At 37.9% G+C, this 17,785-nt stretch overlaps 1 protein-coding gene across 1 annotated transcript in view; it reads right to left on the bottom strand.

Annotated features, from left to right (window-relative positions):
- The window catches only part of LOC136857711 (cilia- and flagella-associated protein 58), a 261,063-nt gene that overhangs the window by 73,086 nt on the left and 170,192 nt on the right, over positions 1–17,785 (bottom strand). The window contains exon 13 of the mRNA XM_068225146.1: positions 8,248–8,356. Coding sequence (XP_068081247.1) covers positions 8,248–8,356 — 109 coding nt within the window. The remainder of the gene's footprint in view (positions 1–8,247; positions 8,357–17,785) is intronic.

The raw sequence follows: 17,785 nt of genomic DNA on the forward strand, positions 1-17,785 counted from the left end.
GAAGAGTCAAAACGACATCATGCTTTTGGCTCGGGAAAGTGTATTGTGTTTCGTGAAGCACTAGAAAAGGCCAAAGAGCAATGGTGAATGGTACAGATCCTTCAAGCCAATATACACAGGAGTCTAACTGCCAATGATCTATTGACGCAAATGACCTATGAGATAGGAGCAGACATCTTGATTCTTAGTGAACAATATCAAGACAGAGATCAACCAGGCTGGTTTTCAGACAATCTAGGGACAGCTGCGATATGGGTGCCAGACCTTGGAAAATATTCAGTTATAAATCAAGGATGCGGGGATGGGTTTGTCTGGGTCCAAGTTGAGAAGGTAATTTTTGTCAGTTGTTATTTTACCCATAATGAGGCTATTTCTGACTTCCAAACAAAACTAGATGGGCTTGAAGATACTCTGCAAGGGATGAACATTACTAACCTAGTTGTTGCTGGTGATTTTAATGCTCAAGCAGTTGAATGGAACATGCCTCAAACAGATTCTAGAGGGAGACGTACAATGGAGATGGCCGCCAGATTGGGATTAATGGTTATCAACGTTGGAAATGTGACAACCTTTCGGCGACCAGGATGTCAGGGAACTATACCAGACGTAACCTTCGCTTCTGAAAACATTGCGTCTAGGATAATTGAATGGCGAGTAATTGAAGAATATACTGGAAGCGATCACCAGTATATAACTTTTCGTGTACTTCAAGAGACTCCGCATCTAAGGATTACCACGCGCAAGCCAGAAAGATGGAACATAGCTACTATGGATAGAGAAATATTTCATGAAGTAATACTAAATGGAATGGACTCTATGCCAGATACATGTCACGGAGGCAATAGAAGCATAATTGCTAATAAATGCGTGGAACACACCATGAGACTCCTTCAGCAAGCATGTGACGCATCAATGACTAGAATAAAACAACGGAGAGGCAAGCGTCCAGCATACTGGTGGAATGAAGAAATTGCTGAGTTGAGGAAACAATGCCTGCGACTCAGACGAAGGACACAAAGAGCACGGCATAACGATGAAGAAAAGACTGCGAAATACAATTAAAAAGAGTAAAGCCGACAAGTGGTGGGAAATGTCTAAGGAAGTGGATGAAAATCCATGGAGATTAGGGTATAAAATCGTTATGAAGAAATTTGGGATGTTGTCAAGCCCTATAATGGATCCACGCACAATGGAAGAAATAGTACACACACTATTCCCTGATCATGCAGAGAGGATTGATGATGAGGCCGAGAAAGAACTAGTTAATGTACCACCTTTTACAACTGCAGAACTGATAACAGCAATTAATTCCCTTAGAAATAAGAAAGCCCCTGGACCAGATGGTATCCCAGCAGAAGTACCAAAGGTGGCAGTCGAATTATGTCCTCAACTGCTGTTGAGAATGTATAACCATTGTTTGAAAGCGGGAATTTTTAGCTTTCGTTGGAAGATAGCTAGACTGGTTCTGATCAGTAAAGGAAAAACTGGGGGTTACAGACCTCTATGTATGCTGGACACTGCTGGGAAAGGTTTAGAGAAGCTATTACAACCAAGAATACTAGCAGCAGTCCGATTAGCTGGCGACCTATCTGACCAACAACATGGATTTCGCAGAGGTCACTCAACTCTAGATGCTGTGAAAGAAGTGGTGAAGACAGCAGAACGAACTCAAATGGGTAATCATTACTCTAGAAAGCTGACGCTTCTTGTGACTCTAGATGTTAAAAATGCTTTCAACTCGGCAAGATGGAGTGATATTTTGGAAGCTCTAAAAGAAACTTTCAAGCTACCAGAATATCTCATGTATATACTGCGAGACTATTTGAAAGACTGTACATTATTATACGACACGGAAGATGGTCAGAGAAGGAAACGGTTCACAGCTGGTGCAGCGCAAGGCTCAATTCTCGGACCACACCTTTGGAATATCATGTATGATGGTTTGTTACGGCTGGAGATGCCAGAAGATGTAAAACTTGTAGGTTATGCTGATGATGTGGCTGCTGTGATAGTAACTCGTAACCTAGAGCTGGCTCAATTTAAATTGAATCAGGTGATGCGACGTGTCAAAGAATGGATGATAAATCACAAGTTAGAACTCGCAGATCATAAAACGGAAATTATCCTTCTGACGAGGAAAAGGATTAATACCGTTGTACCGATGCAGATCGGGCAGATAGCCATCGAAAGAACTAGGAGCACAAAATATCTTGGTGTAACGCTTGATACTAAGCTTACATATTGGGACCACATCCAACGGGTAACAGATAAGGCAGCAAAAACCATGACTGCACTTAGTAGACTCATGGGAAACATCAAGGGGCCGAAATCTAGTAAAAGGCGCCTTCTCATGTCGACTGTTCAATCGATTCTGTTATACGGTTCAGAAATTTGGGCTGAATCGTTAAAAATTGTGAAATATCGGAAAAGAATTGCGGCTGTACAACGGAGAGCAGCTTTACGAATTGCTTGTGCATATCGCACAGTATCAGAACCTGCGATTCTAGTAGTAGCAGCAGTAGCTCCTATTGACTTGTTGTCCTTCGAAAGACAAGAAATTTGGCTCACACAAGAAGAGCTAGGAAGGAAAAGGGCAAAGGCTTTGGCTCTTAGTCGCAGAATGCAATGATGGCAAACAAGATGGGAAGATGATTCTAGAGGGAAATGGACTAAAAGACTGATACCTTCTCTAGGCGTATGGGTTGGCCGAAATCATGGTGAGGTGAACTACTATCTTACACAGTTCTTGACAGGTCATGGATACTTCCGAAAATTTCTTCATAGACTAGGGCTAGCAACTAGTCCGGCGTGCATGTACTGCAGTGATATCGATGACGTATTTAATACTTTCTTTGCGTGTGTTCATTGGCTGCCACAAAGAAGATGCTTAGAAGTTATGCAGGGAGAAATGACGCCAGAAGGGATCGTATCAGTAATGCTACGAAGTCAAGAATCTTGGGACCAGGTGGCAGTTTACGTAGAAAATATTCTGCGTCAGAAGAAGAAGGACCTGGATGATTACGACAGACAGTAAAGCAGAAGAAGGAAGATGAACCACAAGATGCATTAAGCACGACATCCGTCCTGAAGTAATGCGAGAGCGGTTTCCGGGGCGGAGATAAACGTCGTGGGAAAAGGGAGTGTGGTTTTTAATGGGTAAGAATCTCCACACACTTGTTGAGTGCGGACCCTCACAAGCGTCTTATGAAAGATTTTCCACACTCCCTCGCAAAAAAAAAAATTATTATTATTATTATTATTATTATTATTATTATTATTATTATTATTATTATTATTATTATTATTATTATTATTATTATTATTATTATTATTATTATTATTATTATTATTATTATTATTATTATTATTATTATTATTATTATTATTATTATTATTATTATTATTATTATTATTATTATTATTATTATTATTATTATTATTATTTGGCCTTTTCTCTTGATCAACCTGCCATTTGTGAATTTTGGATCTGAAGATTGCCATGTTTTGAACATCTGCTGGTGTAATTCCTACCTGTTTCAAATCGGTTTTGATTTCTCCAATCTATTTCATTGTGTTGGTTTTGGCTTTAATCCTGTTTTTTTTGTAGAATTCAACTATTTGTTTTGTAAGTCTGTCTGGGTACATTCTTTTAATAAGTTATATCAATAGAATTTTCTAGTGTCACTGTGAATATTTGTGTATTGTTTGATTTCATGTCTGCCTCTGAGTCGGTATTGTCCATCAGAGAGTTTTGGGTCTAGAATTTTTCTTAGAATTTTTGTAGAATTTTTCTAGAATTCTTCTTATGATTTGCAACTTGTGAAGGAAAACAATGGCCAACAAAATATTTACAATGCTGAGAAACCTACAATGAAACATCAATGAAAAAAAAAACTATGGTTCACAGCTTGGCCTCTGGATCAAAGAGTCTCCTCACATTCCATTGCTGCTGTACCTGAATCATGCGCAGAAAGAAATTCACAAATATATACAAAAATAATCCACCTGAAATAAATGGAAACTAATACACAATCAAGTCACAACACCATGGTAACGAGATGGACATGCAGGTCGGCTCCAGACTCACCTCCAACTCCGGGGTAACTCAATGCTAGATGAAAAAACACATAAATCTATTGTGAATATTACAGAGGAAAAATAACATCTACATTGCTGAAGTTCATGCACATTGCCTCCTAGTCTATACTGTGCAACTCCATTTGCACTGTGTTAATGTACTACAATGTAATCATAGGAGCAGATGACCTATAAGTTTCAGGCAATTCCTATTGTAGATGTCAAAAAAATATAATTGGCCTGCAACTCTAGTGGGCCCTGGGAAGTAACCTAGGGAGAGTATCTACGATTATCTTGAGACTCTGGCAAAATGGGGGTGTGATGCGAATATAAGAACTCAACAGGAGAGTTCTCTTAGCCTCTCTCACCTCAAACCTCCAATTTCCTACCGGTGCCCCTGTTAAGCTGAACAACCCAGTAGAAGGCTGGGTAACCAACCCCAGCGGGAAACTGGGTCGGTGAGTCAATGAATTTGGGGGCAGTGGAAGACAACGGGAAACAGCCACTGTATTTTTCCCACGACAACCCCATGATGGCTTTGCTTAATTCCAAATGTTCCGGAGTAAGTCTCCCAGTCGGATCACTGGGATAGACAGGATTAAGAGATGCCCCTATTTTAATCCGTCAAAGTAAATTCTCTATGAGACTTATTAGAAGGATTGCAACATGGAACGTCCGTGGTGCCATACAGCCAGGGAAACTTGCAATAATAGAAAGAGAAATGAGTTCAGATGATGTGGATATCCTTGGCCTTAGTGAGACTCTTTGGAAAGGACATGGACATTTTGTAACTCATAGAAGGAATACTGTATACTTTACGGGAAGCAATGATATGTTTTAAAGTTTAAAACTTCATCACTGATCCGTATTGAACTAATAGTTACAATGCTAAAAAGAGAAAGATGTTCCACCTTTTCAATACAATAACACTGTTGCATGAATCAATGTAGCAACATATTTAATTTATTAAGGGACCGGTTTCAACATCTGTCCATGTCATCATCAGCCTACACAAAAACTGCAAGAAGTTAACACAATTGTAACACTTATGACACTTTTCTTGAATTAAAAATATAAGTTCATGTAGAGGTTCTTGAGCAAGAACCTCTACATGAACTTATACAGTTGAACCTGACTTACACGTATATCAAGGGGAAGAGAAAAAACTACTTGTAACTCAGAATTACTTAGAAATCAGACTTATGCAATACATCACATATTTACTGAAAAACCAATGGAATAGACCTACATGTGTAATACCTGCAAATAATAAATACATTAAGACAGAAAATATTATTTTGAGCTTGGCCCAGCCTTAAAGAAATCAGATAGTTTGGCTTGTTTCACTTTTCTTGCATTAAGAGTATAAACCTCCTTTAGCAATGAATTCAAAGCATTTTCACTACAACTTTTCACACTGATGTAATGCCTACACACTTCGATTGCACTTAACACTTGACTCAATTCAGGTGTTTCAAGATTCAAGTCATTATCTCCATCTTCAATGTCACTATCGCTTGTAGCTGGTCCATCATCGCCACGTTGTTGGCATACATCATCAATAATCTCTTCATCCGGTAGTTCTCCACATACAGCCAGATTGTCATCGAAATGCACAAAAGTATCGAATTCTACACCCTCCGGTAGCGTTAGCTTATTGCCAGACAAAACTTCGTATCCATAATCATCATTAGGGGCAGCCTCTTCTAGTAAGACACCAGCTTTGCGGAAACAGTTGCTGATTGTGGAGGATGACACCTGCTTCCAGGCAGCCGAAATAAAGTCCATGGCTTGTAGCAAATTACTGGAGAGAGGTTCATCTCCTGTATCACTCAGTGTTATTAAATGTTGAAACAGCATTTTTCTATAATGCACTTTGAAATTTGCAATGATGCCCAAATCAAGTGGTTGTAGAACACTGGTACTGTGAGGGGGGAAAAATTCCACTCGGACATTCCCCAGAACGATTTGAGGTGGATGTGCTGCACATCGATCCGTAAGAAGAAGGATCTTTTTCTGTTTCTTTTTCATTTCAATGTCCAGTTTTTTCAACCATTGTTCCATTGGATTCATATTCCTTAGGTTTTGTTTTCGCACTCTTAAAACACCTCGGATTCTTCGATTATCCTATCACAAGGGGAGGAAGTTTGTCAGATCCATCTGCATTGTTGGCGAGAAGTACTGTTACACGAATTTTACCTTTCTTCCCTTCATGGCATGAGTTACCTTTTTCAGCTAATGTTTTATTAGGAAGGAGATTGTAGAACAGGCCGGTCTCATTACAGTTGTAGATGTTTGGAGGCTGATAATCGCTTACGATACCCAGCAGAACCTCTTCTTTCCAGTGCTGCACCGTGACGTCGTCCGCAGATTTTGAGTCACCGCAAATTGTTCTCCCTGTGTTTCCATGACGATCTTTAAATCCTTGCAGCCATCCTGGCGAAGCCTTGAAAGCAGCAGTGATAATCATCATTTTAGCTAAATCTATCGCCTTTGCCTTCAGCATATCTCCACTAATTGGTAGAGCTGCAGCCCACTTTTGCTGGAACCATGTGAAATGTACTTTCTCCAAATCTACGTACCATCCTTCTTGCTGACGGCTGCACTTTGCTGATTTTGAACCCAGTTTTAAGAACGCATCCAAAATAGCTTTTTTTACTAATGACTGTATATAGCGTAATAAGCAATCCCTAAGCCTGAAGCGATTTCAGTTTTTGTTTTGTGCGGATTAGCGTCCACTTCTCGTATAACCTTTTCTTTTTCTGTTCTCCATGGCTAATCAAAAGTAACTGAATGACAAAACTACTGTTCAACAGTAAACACCAGATACCAGCATCGTGGATATTTTACTCCTCCGTTGTTCCCACAAAAGAAATTCTCATATTCAAACATATTCACTGTATTTTCTTTTGTTTCTGCACCAAAACCGCCCACTTTGCTTATCTTAATCTTTGGTAGCGTGTCAAAAACGATGAAGGTAGAGGAGGAGCGAAGGGGACTCGCCTTTGTTAAGGCGCCAGTAAGTAAGGGTCAACAATGTTACTCGGCGAAACTCTGTGTTCTGTTTCAGCACTGAAACCTGATCGCTCTACTTCCGCCTACGCCGACAAAGAGGAAACTTCGTAAATACAGAAGTTTCTCTTTAGAAAGCACATTCTTATTACAATTACGTAAAACTCAGTTATATTTCACTAGCACTTAATACGTATAACAGCGAATTACGTACAAATAAGGTTTAATTAACACGCTTTTAAATTATATTTTGTCGGGACCGAAAGGAAATTACGTACAAATACGAATTACATAGAACAGAGTTACGTATAAAGAAGGTTCAACTGTATTTTTAATTCAAGAAAAGTGTCATAAGTGTTACAATTGTGTTAACTTCTTGCCATTTTTGTGTAGGCTGATGATGACATGGACAGATGTCAAAACTGGTCCCTTAATAAATTAAATATGTTGCTACATTGATTCGTGCAACAGTGTTATTGTACTGAAAAGGTAGAACATCTTTCTCTTTTTAGCATTGTAAGTGATTATATGAGTCGAAATGGTGTTGCAATTGTTGTTCCTGAAAAACTGAACAATACTGTCCTAGGCTATGAACCCATCAGCGATAGAATCATTACCATCAAACTGAATGCTTCCCCTTGCAGGATTAATATTATCCAGGTCTATGTTCCCACAGCTGCAGCTTCCTGCTGTCTTCTAGCCCATGAAAACACATCTGATTATATTACCCCGGTTTAGGGAGAGGGACTGATGTCTTTCAGAATTGTAGTAAATGTGAAAGGATGCATATAACTGGATCACAAGGGGCTGTTGGACCACCCAGTATATGGACAAACCAGAAATTATCCTAACGTGATGTGGAAAGTGTTGCCATTTGCCAAAGAGTTACATTTTAATAAATAATATCTAACACTTTACTGTACTTAGTGCACTATTAGTACATCAATGAGCTCTTTTAACAGTACAAAGCATTTATTGACAAACGACCTTTCTCCTATCCGATTTTTAATCATCCCTTTCCTTTATTGGTATACATAAGGTATGCTTTATAAGTTAAAAAAAAATACATACAAATATCAAATGAAAAACTATTTGCCTGGATCACAACTGCTTGAATCATATTACTATTATTTGAACTACTGCTCTGTAAGTTCTTACCAAATTGTTCCCGCATGATATCTCTCTCCTTGACTGCAATATCTTCCTTCAATTGATCAATTTGATGACTCATAATCTTCACTCTCTGCTTTAACTCTGTATTTTCATCCTAAGAGCACAAGAAAAGGTTTAGGAAGTACATTCTGAAGTATTGTGAAATGGATATGTGTTTAGTATATTCCCAATGCCTGATCTAGGATTGAATCTTTAGCAACCAGTGATCCTTATCTGAGATACTCTTATGACACAAGTTGAAATGAAAGAGGTGAATCAAAATTAATTCCTTTCAAGAATCTTCCCAGACTTGATTTGGTCTTTTGAACCATGTTCACATTGTAGCTGATACATTCTTCTATGTACTAAGATTTAATGAATTACAGAATATATCATCTCTCATAACACCAGCTCCAGTTGGTCTCATGAGACTGAGTGAACCAAGTTTTAGCCCTCAGTTCTATTAATTAAAATCCTTGGTTGAGCCAGGAATGAAACCTAAACCTGCGGGTAAGAGGGAGACATGGCCTGCTCCAAAGCTGATATACTGCTGTGGGTGCCATTGGTTTTTAGACTTCATTAATCTGCTTCTTCAAATGTTAAGGGCTATAGCTATAACTCAGCTTGGTTATACTACTCCTTAGGATGCTCAGATCTTGCTCAATCTGTTTAGGCCACGTCTTCTTAGGTGCTGTCCTTTGAACCTTCCAATGCACTGGTCGTTACCACCAAAGAAGTCTGCATGGTATCCAAATTTTATGCATACAGCAGACATGGCCAAATCACTTAAGTCTCCTAATCAGGATAGTTTCTCCAATTGTTGACTGACCATCAAATTGTTTCTGGATGGTTTCATTACAGATTTGGTCATGGAGAGTAATGACAAAAATTTGATGGAGGCTTCTCATCTGGAATACTTCCAGCCTCTGAAGATATTGTTTGAGAAGGGTCCTTGTCTCAGTAGAATATGTACCACAGAAGACTTGCTGATGAATGCCTATTGTGTAATTATCCACGTACTTAGAGTATACGAGGATTATTCTGAATGAAATCCAAAACAACACCTTTACTAGTACTAGACCTCTGGTGCATTTCTAACAGGTAATATTGATTCATGTGGTGCTGTTGCAATTAAAATGTCATTTATAAATCTGAAAATTATTTGATAATAGTAACTGTATGTAAATCTCTCTTTATACAGAAAATGTGGTGTATTCCTCATGCTTCTTTAAAGCTGAAAAGCATAATAGTGCAAGAATGTTTTTTTCTTTTTTGACAGACCCGTTTGAAAATCTGGTGAATTCATAAAAATTAACATAAACATATTTTAAAGGCAATGAATATCAAGTCAATAGGAACCTAGCTACCTCTGTAGAACAGTGGTAGATTGTTGGCCTCTGGGTCCCAAGAATGAGGGTTCAAACCTGGCAGATGTAGTCAGATTTTTGAAAGGTGAAAAAGAAAAAAAAATTCCATTCAACTCTCCATTTTGTGTGAAGTCAGCATGTTAAAGATCTCGGGTGTTACATTTGGTGCTTACCCAATGAAATTAAAACTCAGCTATAGATTGCCTAAAAGAAATCCAGTTTATTCTGCCACTTGGTAGAGTAAAATGGAATGTCAAAATTGATACACAGGCAGCCTAGATGGCTCAACTATAAATGGTAGCTGAAGCAATTACTATTATTAATTAATTATGGACATACTAGTTGAACGTGTACAAAGTGCTCTACAAAAACTGAAAAGCTTAGCAAATACAGAAGGATATATTAAGAAAGATATGAAGGAAGACATCTTGACCACAGTGAGTGCACTGGAAGAATATTACAATGTAAGGAAAAAGGTTCTGAACATTGATAATGCTAATACTAAAGATACAGCGATCTCAGAAATTGAAGTTAACAACAGCCAAAATACAGTTATGGCAAATGGAGAAGACAGCAGTTTCATGAAATAATTAGTGCCATCTAGTGACATCATTCAGGAAATAATACTTTCCAAGGCCCACCACATAACAATACCTATGAAATAAACCATGCTCTATTTGAAACCTAGTAGGGACAGCAGGAGTAAAAACTACCATTTAAAACAAAAGGTAACATCTCTTAGATACACTCGTGAAGCTTCAAGCAATAATCACTAACTGTACTACTCTTCATATGAGTCTCAAGTAACTATTGAGAAGGGGAATATAGAAACGATGTCGATTACAGACATCGGCCAGCAGATATTGGAGGAACAATGCAGGTAGGAGGAACATTTTGAGACTACCCAGGAAAGCATTCTGACTATTCCGCTTAAGAATTTGAAGATGGAAATTCAAAATAGTTTACGGAAACTGTAGCAAGCTCTCAGTGCTGGAGCGACATGCAGGACATCCTGGAAGAGAACTAGGGAAAATCTTAAACTGGAATCAGCAGCTAAAGAGATGGGTGAATTGCCTGTGTCATCATTAGTGAAAAATGAAGATGAAGGAGAGAGAATCGAAGAGGAATAAATTCAACTTACAACAGATGGAATAGAGTAAAATAATATATTATTGGTCCACCTTTTCAATACAAAATGAAAATTACATAGGGACTAGTTTCGACCTAGTAATAGGTCATCATCAGCCTGAAGTAAATTAAAGCGTAAATATCGAAGAAAACATAAACAATGTAAACACAAGTACAGTCTTTTTAAAGGTACATACCATGTGGGAAGTTGAGTAGAGATATATTAAAAATAATAACTCATCCAATTGACGAAGCACTGAGCGGAAGTTATGTAAAGTTCGGTGCGCCGTATATTATAAAAGACCACTGTGCACTAAATGATGTAATAAAGAAGAATAGTAGGTTGAATGCTGGCTTCTTCTTAGCTGTTGTATATTCGAAGAAGATTACGTCGTATTTTATAAGGTATTGAAAGACGTCAAAATACATCCATGTAAGAAGAAGCCAGCATTCAACCTACTATTCTTCTTTATTACATCATTTAGTGCACAGTGGTCTTTTATAATATACGGCGCACCGAACTTTACATAACTTCCGCTCAGTGCTTCGTCAATTGGATGAGTTATTATTTTTAATATATCTCTACTCAACTTCCCACATGGTATGTACCTTTAAAAAGACTGTACTTGTGTTTACATTGTTTATGTTTTCTTCGATATTTACGCTTTAATTTACTTCAGGCTGATGATGACCTATTACTAGGTCGAAACTAGTCCCTATGTAATTTTCATTTTGTATTGAAAAGGTGGACCAATAATATATTATTTTACTCTATTGTAATCACAGTTCAATACGGATCTATCATTATGAAACTTATTTCTTTTAATTACAACAGATGGAGCCAATTCTGGCAGAATGGAAGTCATTGATAGCAGGGAAAATCAATAGAAATGGAATCAATTAAAATTAAGGGGTCATTCAGAAGCTGTCCTTATCAAGCCGATGAGCAGCAAAACCTATGCAAACGTTTTGAAGGACATTCGGAGTAAAATAAAACCAGAAGACAGTGGAGTGAGTATTCGACCTATTTGCAAAACACAAGCTAACGTGATTCTTCTCAAGTTCAATATAGCCCCACAAAATGAGAATAGAGATAATCTTAATAAATCTCTGAGAGATGTCCTTGGACAAGATGCAGATCTGAAGACTTGAAATCCACGTACTACCTTGGATATTCAGGACATAGACAGTGATGTAGAGGAAGCTGTAAGATGGGATCTTGGAAATTTCGAAGAAGAATTAAAAGTCCCAATTACAAACCCGAACAGCGGAGGGCTGAAACTTGCCATTATAGCCATAGAAGATAAAAGGGCTCAGAAACTACTGGACATAGGTACCATTAATATACAATGGTTATATTGTAGAATCCAGAAAAGGATCATGGTATCTCGGTTGCTTTAGATGTCTATCATATGGGCATCAGGCATGCAACTGCAAAGGCGCGGACAGATGTAAGCTTTGTTTTAAGTGTGGAGAAGCAGGACACAAGGCTGCAGGTTGTAAAGCAAAGCCACGATGTATAATATGCTCACACATGGATGTTGAAGAAGCTAAACGAAATCATGTTTCTGGTTCAGGAGCGTGCATAGCGTTTCATGATGCAGATTATTCAGGCAAACAAATACAGAAGTCAAACCGCAAACAATCATTTGACGCAGATGACCTCTAAGATAGAAGTAGATATTTTTCTCCTCAGTGAACAATATCAGGATAGGGATCACCCAGGCTGGTTAGTGGATAATCTTGAAACAGCTGCAATTTGGATACCAAATTTAGATAAATTTCAAGTAATAAACCAACGACGTGGAGATGGATTTGCCTGGGTTGGCACTGGTGAATACACTTTTGTGAGCTGTTATTTTACTCTGAATGAGGCACTTTTTTATTTTCAGGCAAAGCTGGATGGTCGTGAGGATACATTACAAGGGATGGACAAGAGTTTAATAGTTGCTGGTCATTTTAATGCCCAAGCATTACAAGGGGGCATTCTGCAGACAGACTCTAAAGGACGAAGGACTATGGAGATGGCCGCCAGACTGGGTCTGATGGTCATTAATGTTGGAAATGTGCCAACCTTTCAGTGCCCAGGTTGTATAGGAACTATACCAGACATTACTTATGCTTCAAAGGACACTGTGTCAAAAATCAATGGATGGCAAGTGATTGAGGAATACACAGGAAGTGATCACCAATACATTATTTTTTGTGTTCTTAATAATACTCCACAGCTAAATATTGCACCATGTAAATCAACACTGTGGAATATAGATAGTATGGACAGAAATAAATTTCTTGAGGTTTTAAAGAATGGAATGGAGAGTATAACAGAAAAGTGTTATGGCTATAAGAGAAATCATAGGTAATAAATTTCATATTATTCCGAATTGAAGAACAATATAATGTAAAACAAAAGCTAAATATATGATGGACTCAAACCATAAATTCACAAATATTGTTCAAGATCTAAAAATCTTAAAAATACAAGGGCTCTCTGCTCAATATCTTTGAAAATTGTTTCATCCACCTGGATCAATACTTTAATCCCAGTTTCAACCTTAATGAGATATCAGAAAAACCAGACCCTTTATTTGATCTATTAATTGCTATTTTCAATAAAAAGAAATTAAGTACTGGTACTCTAATCCCTCTTTTTCATTTTTCTCCAAATTCCCTCCAGTATTCACCCACCATTCCACATTCCTCAGCCCCACCTTAGGCTACACTATGCCTCCCTTCTCTTCCTCCTCCCATCTACAACTCAGCTCTATTCTATTCTATTTCTTTGCTTTTGCTCTTTCAACTTTTTCAATGATCCATATTGGAAACAAATTAACATTTCAACATTTTTCCATAAACATTATTCTATTCACACTTGTTTCAGCTGAAGTGAATTCAGGAGGACTCTTCAAGTGCTAGTTTTTTAAGTGTTTCACCTGGTGTTTTGTTAAGTGCATTCTTGAAATTGGAAGTTCGGCTCCATGGCTAAATGGTTAGTGTGCTGGCCTTTGGTCACAGGGGTCCCGGCAGGGTCGGGAATTTTAACCATAATTGGGTGTATGTGTCGTCTTCATCATCATTTCATCCTCATCATGACACGCAGGTCACCTACGGGTGTCAAATTGAAAGACCTGCATCTGGCGAGCCGAACTTGTCCTCGGACACTCCAGCCACTAAAAGCCATACGCCATTTCATTTTGAAACTGGAAGAAAACTTTGAGAACTTACACAAGACATGTGATCGTGATGAGTGTTTAACATTCAACTCTTTCCTTGTCTTGCGCCAAATATCAACAACACGCTTGCTTCATAAATTTTATCTATTATATTATTCATGTCTTGCCTTAACTTTAATTATTTTGACTGATGATGGTCTCTAGTTTCATCAAATATTTGTGACTTTTTAGGTTATAATAAGTAGTACTGAATAGGAGGAAATTTTAGCTTTTATATTGTTTTACATTATAAGGGAAATGAAATGGCTAAGAAATGTGTTGAACTCTCCATGCAGCTCATTCAGAGAGCATGTGATTTGTCTATAACCAGAAACACACCACAAAAGAGAAAATGTTAAGCGTACTGGTGGACCAAAGAAATTGTTTAAATGACAAGATGTTTGTGACTTAGACAGAAGGCACAGAGAGAGCAAGTTGACCATGAAGATACCTCACTCACAGGGGAGTATAATTCAGCAAAGAAAGAACTCAGAAATGCAATTAAAAGGAGTAAAGTCTACAAATGGTAGGAACTGGCTAAGGAAGTAGATGATGACCTATGGGGACTAGGATATAAGATCATTATGAAGAAACTTGGGAATCTCTCAAATCTGACTTTGGACACAAAATCCACATAGGATTTTGTGAATACACTATTCCCAGATCATCCTGAGAGGTTTGATGATGAAGACAAGAAGGATATAGATGATATACCACTTTTTTCATTAGAAGAGTTAACGACAGTGATTATTTACCTCAGAAATAAAAAGGCCACAGGACCAGATGGCATTTCAGCAGAGATATTAAAGATGATAACAGAATTCTGTCCACAGATGCTGCTATAAATGTAAAACAACTGCCTGATGTCGGGGATTTTTAGTGGTCGCTGGAAAATAGTTCGAGTAGTTCTAATAAGCAAAGGGAAATCTGGGGGCTATAGGCCTTTATGTATGCTGGATACTGCTGAGAAAGACTTGGAGAAACTTCTGCAGCCAAGAATTTTATCAGCAGTCCGATCAGCTGGGGATCTATCTGATCGTCAACACGGATTTCGACAAGGACACTCAACAATTGATGTAGTGCAAGAAGTAGTGAACACAGCAGAAAGCGCACAAATGGGTAATCATCATTCTCGAAAAATGATGCTTCTTATAACTTTGGATGTTAAAAACACTTTCAACTCGACAAGATGGAATGACATGCTGGAAGTGTTTCAAGAAACCTTTAAACTACCAGAGTATCTCCTATGCATAATGTGAAGCTATTTGAAAGCTAGTATTATTATTATTATTAGCGTATGGCAAGGAAATTATATACATAATATACAATATATACACAATAACAAAAAACATTGATTCACTTCAGGCATTTACTTCAAGCTGGATATTATACAGAATATGGTCAGAGAATGAAACATCTCACAGCTGGTGCAGCACAAGAGTCTATCCTTGGACCAAATCTTTGGAACATCATGTATGACGGTTTGTTGTGATTGGAGATGCCGGAAGACACTATGCTAGTAGGTTATGCTGATGATGTAGCTGTTTTGATAGTAACTCAAGATTGGAGTTGCTCAGTTTAAGCTGAATCAAGTGATGCAACATGTTAAAGAATGGATGGCGAATTACAGATTACTTCAAACAGATCATAAAACAGAGATTTTTCTTTTGACAAGGAAAGAATTATGACAATCATTCCAATGCAGGTTGGACAATCAGTGATCAAAACGTCTAGAAGTATGAAGTATCTTGGTGTGGCATTTGATACCAAACTTACATTCTGGGATCATATGTGCAGTAGACAAGGCAGAGAAAACAATTATTGTACTAAGAAGATTAATGAGGAATGTAAAAGGTCCAAAATCTAGCAAGAGATGACTTTTGACAATGATAGTTCAATCAATATTTCTATATGGTTCAGAAATTTGGACTGTCTTTGAAGTATGAAAAATACCAGTGAAGGATAGCTGCAGTACAGCAGAGATCAGCTTTAAGAATTACAAGTGCATATCATGGTATCTGAACCTGTGATCCTTATGGTAGCAGCAGTACTACCAATTGACTTACTTGCCTTAGAGAGACAGGAAGCCTGGCGTACTCAACGAGAGTTAGGAAAGTAATACGCCAAGAAGCTGGCTTACAGCAAACAAATGAAATGATGGTAGCAAAGATGGGAGAAGATCCATGAGGGAAATGGATTTACAAGTTTCATGTTCTGTATTGATGGTCTAAATAAATAAAGTAAGATTGGTAGATGTTCCTCCTAATCAATAAAATTTATATTTGGTATACAATATTACATAATGGTACTAGTTTCGGCCCAGCATAGGACCATCCTCAGCCATTTAACCATGAAAATCTTAAGAGACTAATTAGCCTAAGCATAAAAATATTTTTCAACGTGTGCACTTAAAATCCTGTCTGTTTCGGTAAAATAAGTCTATTCTGGTGATGATGACATTTACTGTAGAATGGTTTTGGACATTCTTGAACTCTTGCAGTGTGGGTCACTTATGGTTTGATATAGACAACATATAATTCGTATTATCCATATGCTAAAAAGATTTTTAAAAAGGGTTAAAAATACACACTGTGATGCAAATACATGTGTAGGTATTGACAAATAATCCACATTATTGTATGGTGAATGTCACTGCAAAACACAGTTGATGACTAGGAGGGAACATCATTCTCTTCCCCTCCTCGCCCCTAACTCAAGGCCTCTCACCACACAGCAAATCTCACACAGATGATAGCAAGCAATATGACTCTAATGTAGTGTTAAGAAGATCTGCATGAACCAGAGGAAGTAAGAACATTACTTAACATACCTTTCACACTTTTAGCCTTGTGTAGCCAAGTTTCTTATCTACTGTAAATTCTCTGTATTTACAGACATCCAGTACATTCAAGCTAGATACAACTAACCTACAACTTTAGATTTCAACAACACTACATTTTTCCATTCAACCAAATAGTACTGAGGGATTTCGATGCTCATGAATGTCAGGAGAAACGAAGAAAGAAGCCTGATAGGGTAAAAGCACGATGCCACCCTGAAGTAATGCGAGAGCAGTTCCTGGGCAAAGATGCTAACGTGGGAAAAGGGTGTGGTGTTTAGTGGGTAAGAATTCCAAACGCTTGTGGAGTATGAACCGTTCACAATTGTCTCATGAATTTATTACACACTCCCTCGTAAAAAAGAATAAATTATTATTATTTCTTTTCCTCATTGGAGGTTTGTTTATTTGCAACAGGGAACAGACCACATTATTCCCCATTTTATTAGCAGCAAGTACCTTTTATTCAACATAGTCTCTGTTCTAATCTATGACTTTCCTCCACTGATATGTAAGAGCCAGCATACCACGACAGTAATATTCAACTGATTTCCTCCTTAGCCACATCTGAATGTTGACTATGACATTCTCAATGGTGTTGCATTGCCTCCCACGGACTACATCTTTAAGGGGACCAAACAAATAAAAGTCAGATGATGCAAGATCCAGGCTGTAAGGGTAGATGAGGAAGAACAGTCCACTCAAGCTTTGTGATTGCTTCATGGGTGTATAGACTTGTTTGTGGTCTTGCATAAATGTTGAAGAAGGATGTTTTTGGTATCTTTATGATTTTGAACACAGAAATCATCGCTTCCATTTTTTCAGATTCTCAATGTAAATTTCTGAGGTTATTGTGTAACCAGCAGAATATGTGTCAATCAGAATCACTCCTTCAGAATCCCAGAAGACCTTGCCAGCTGAGGCAAATTCGTGTGATGCTACTCCATGGACTATCATTTGGCCTCAGGCTTAAAAATGATGAATCCGTGTTTCATCCA

Source organism: Anabrus simplex, chromosome 1 (genome assembly GCF_040414725.1).
Source record: "Anabrus simplex isolate iqAnaSimp1 chromosome 1, ASM4041472v1, whole genome shotgun sequence".
In the NCBI taxonomy this organism is placed as follows: domain Eukaryota; kingdom Metazoa; phylum Arthropoda; class Insecta; order Orthoptera; family Tettigoniidae; genus Anabrus; species Anabrus simplex.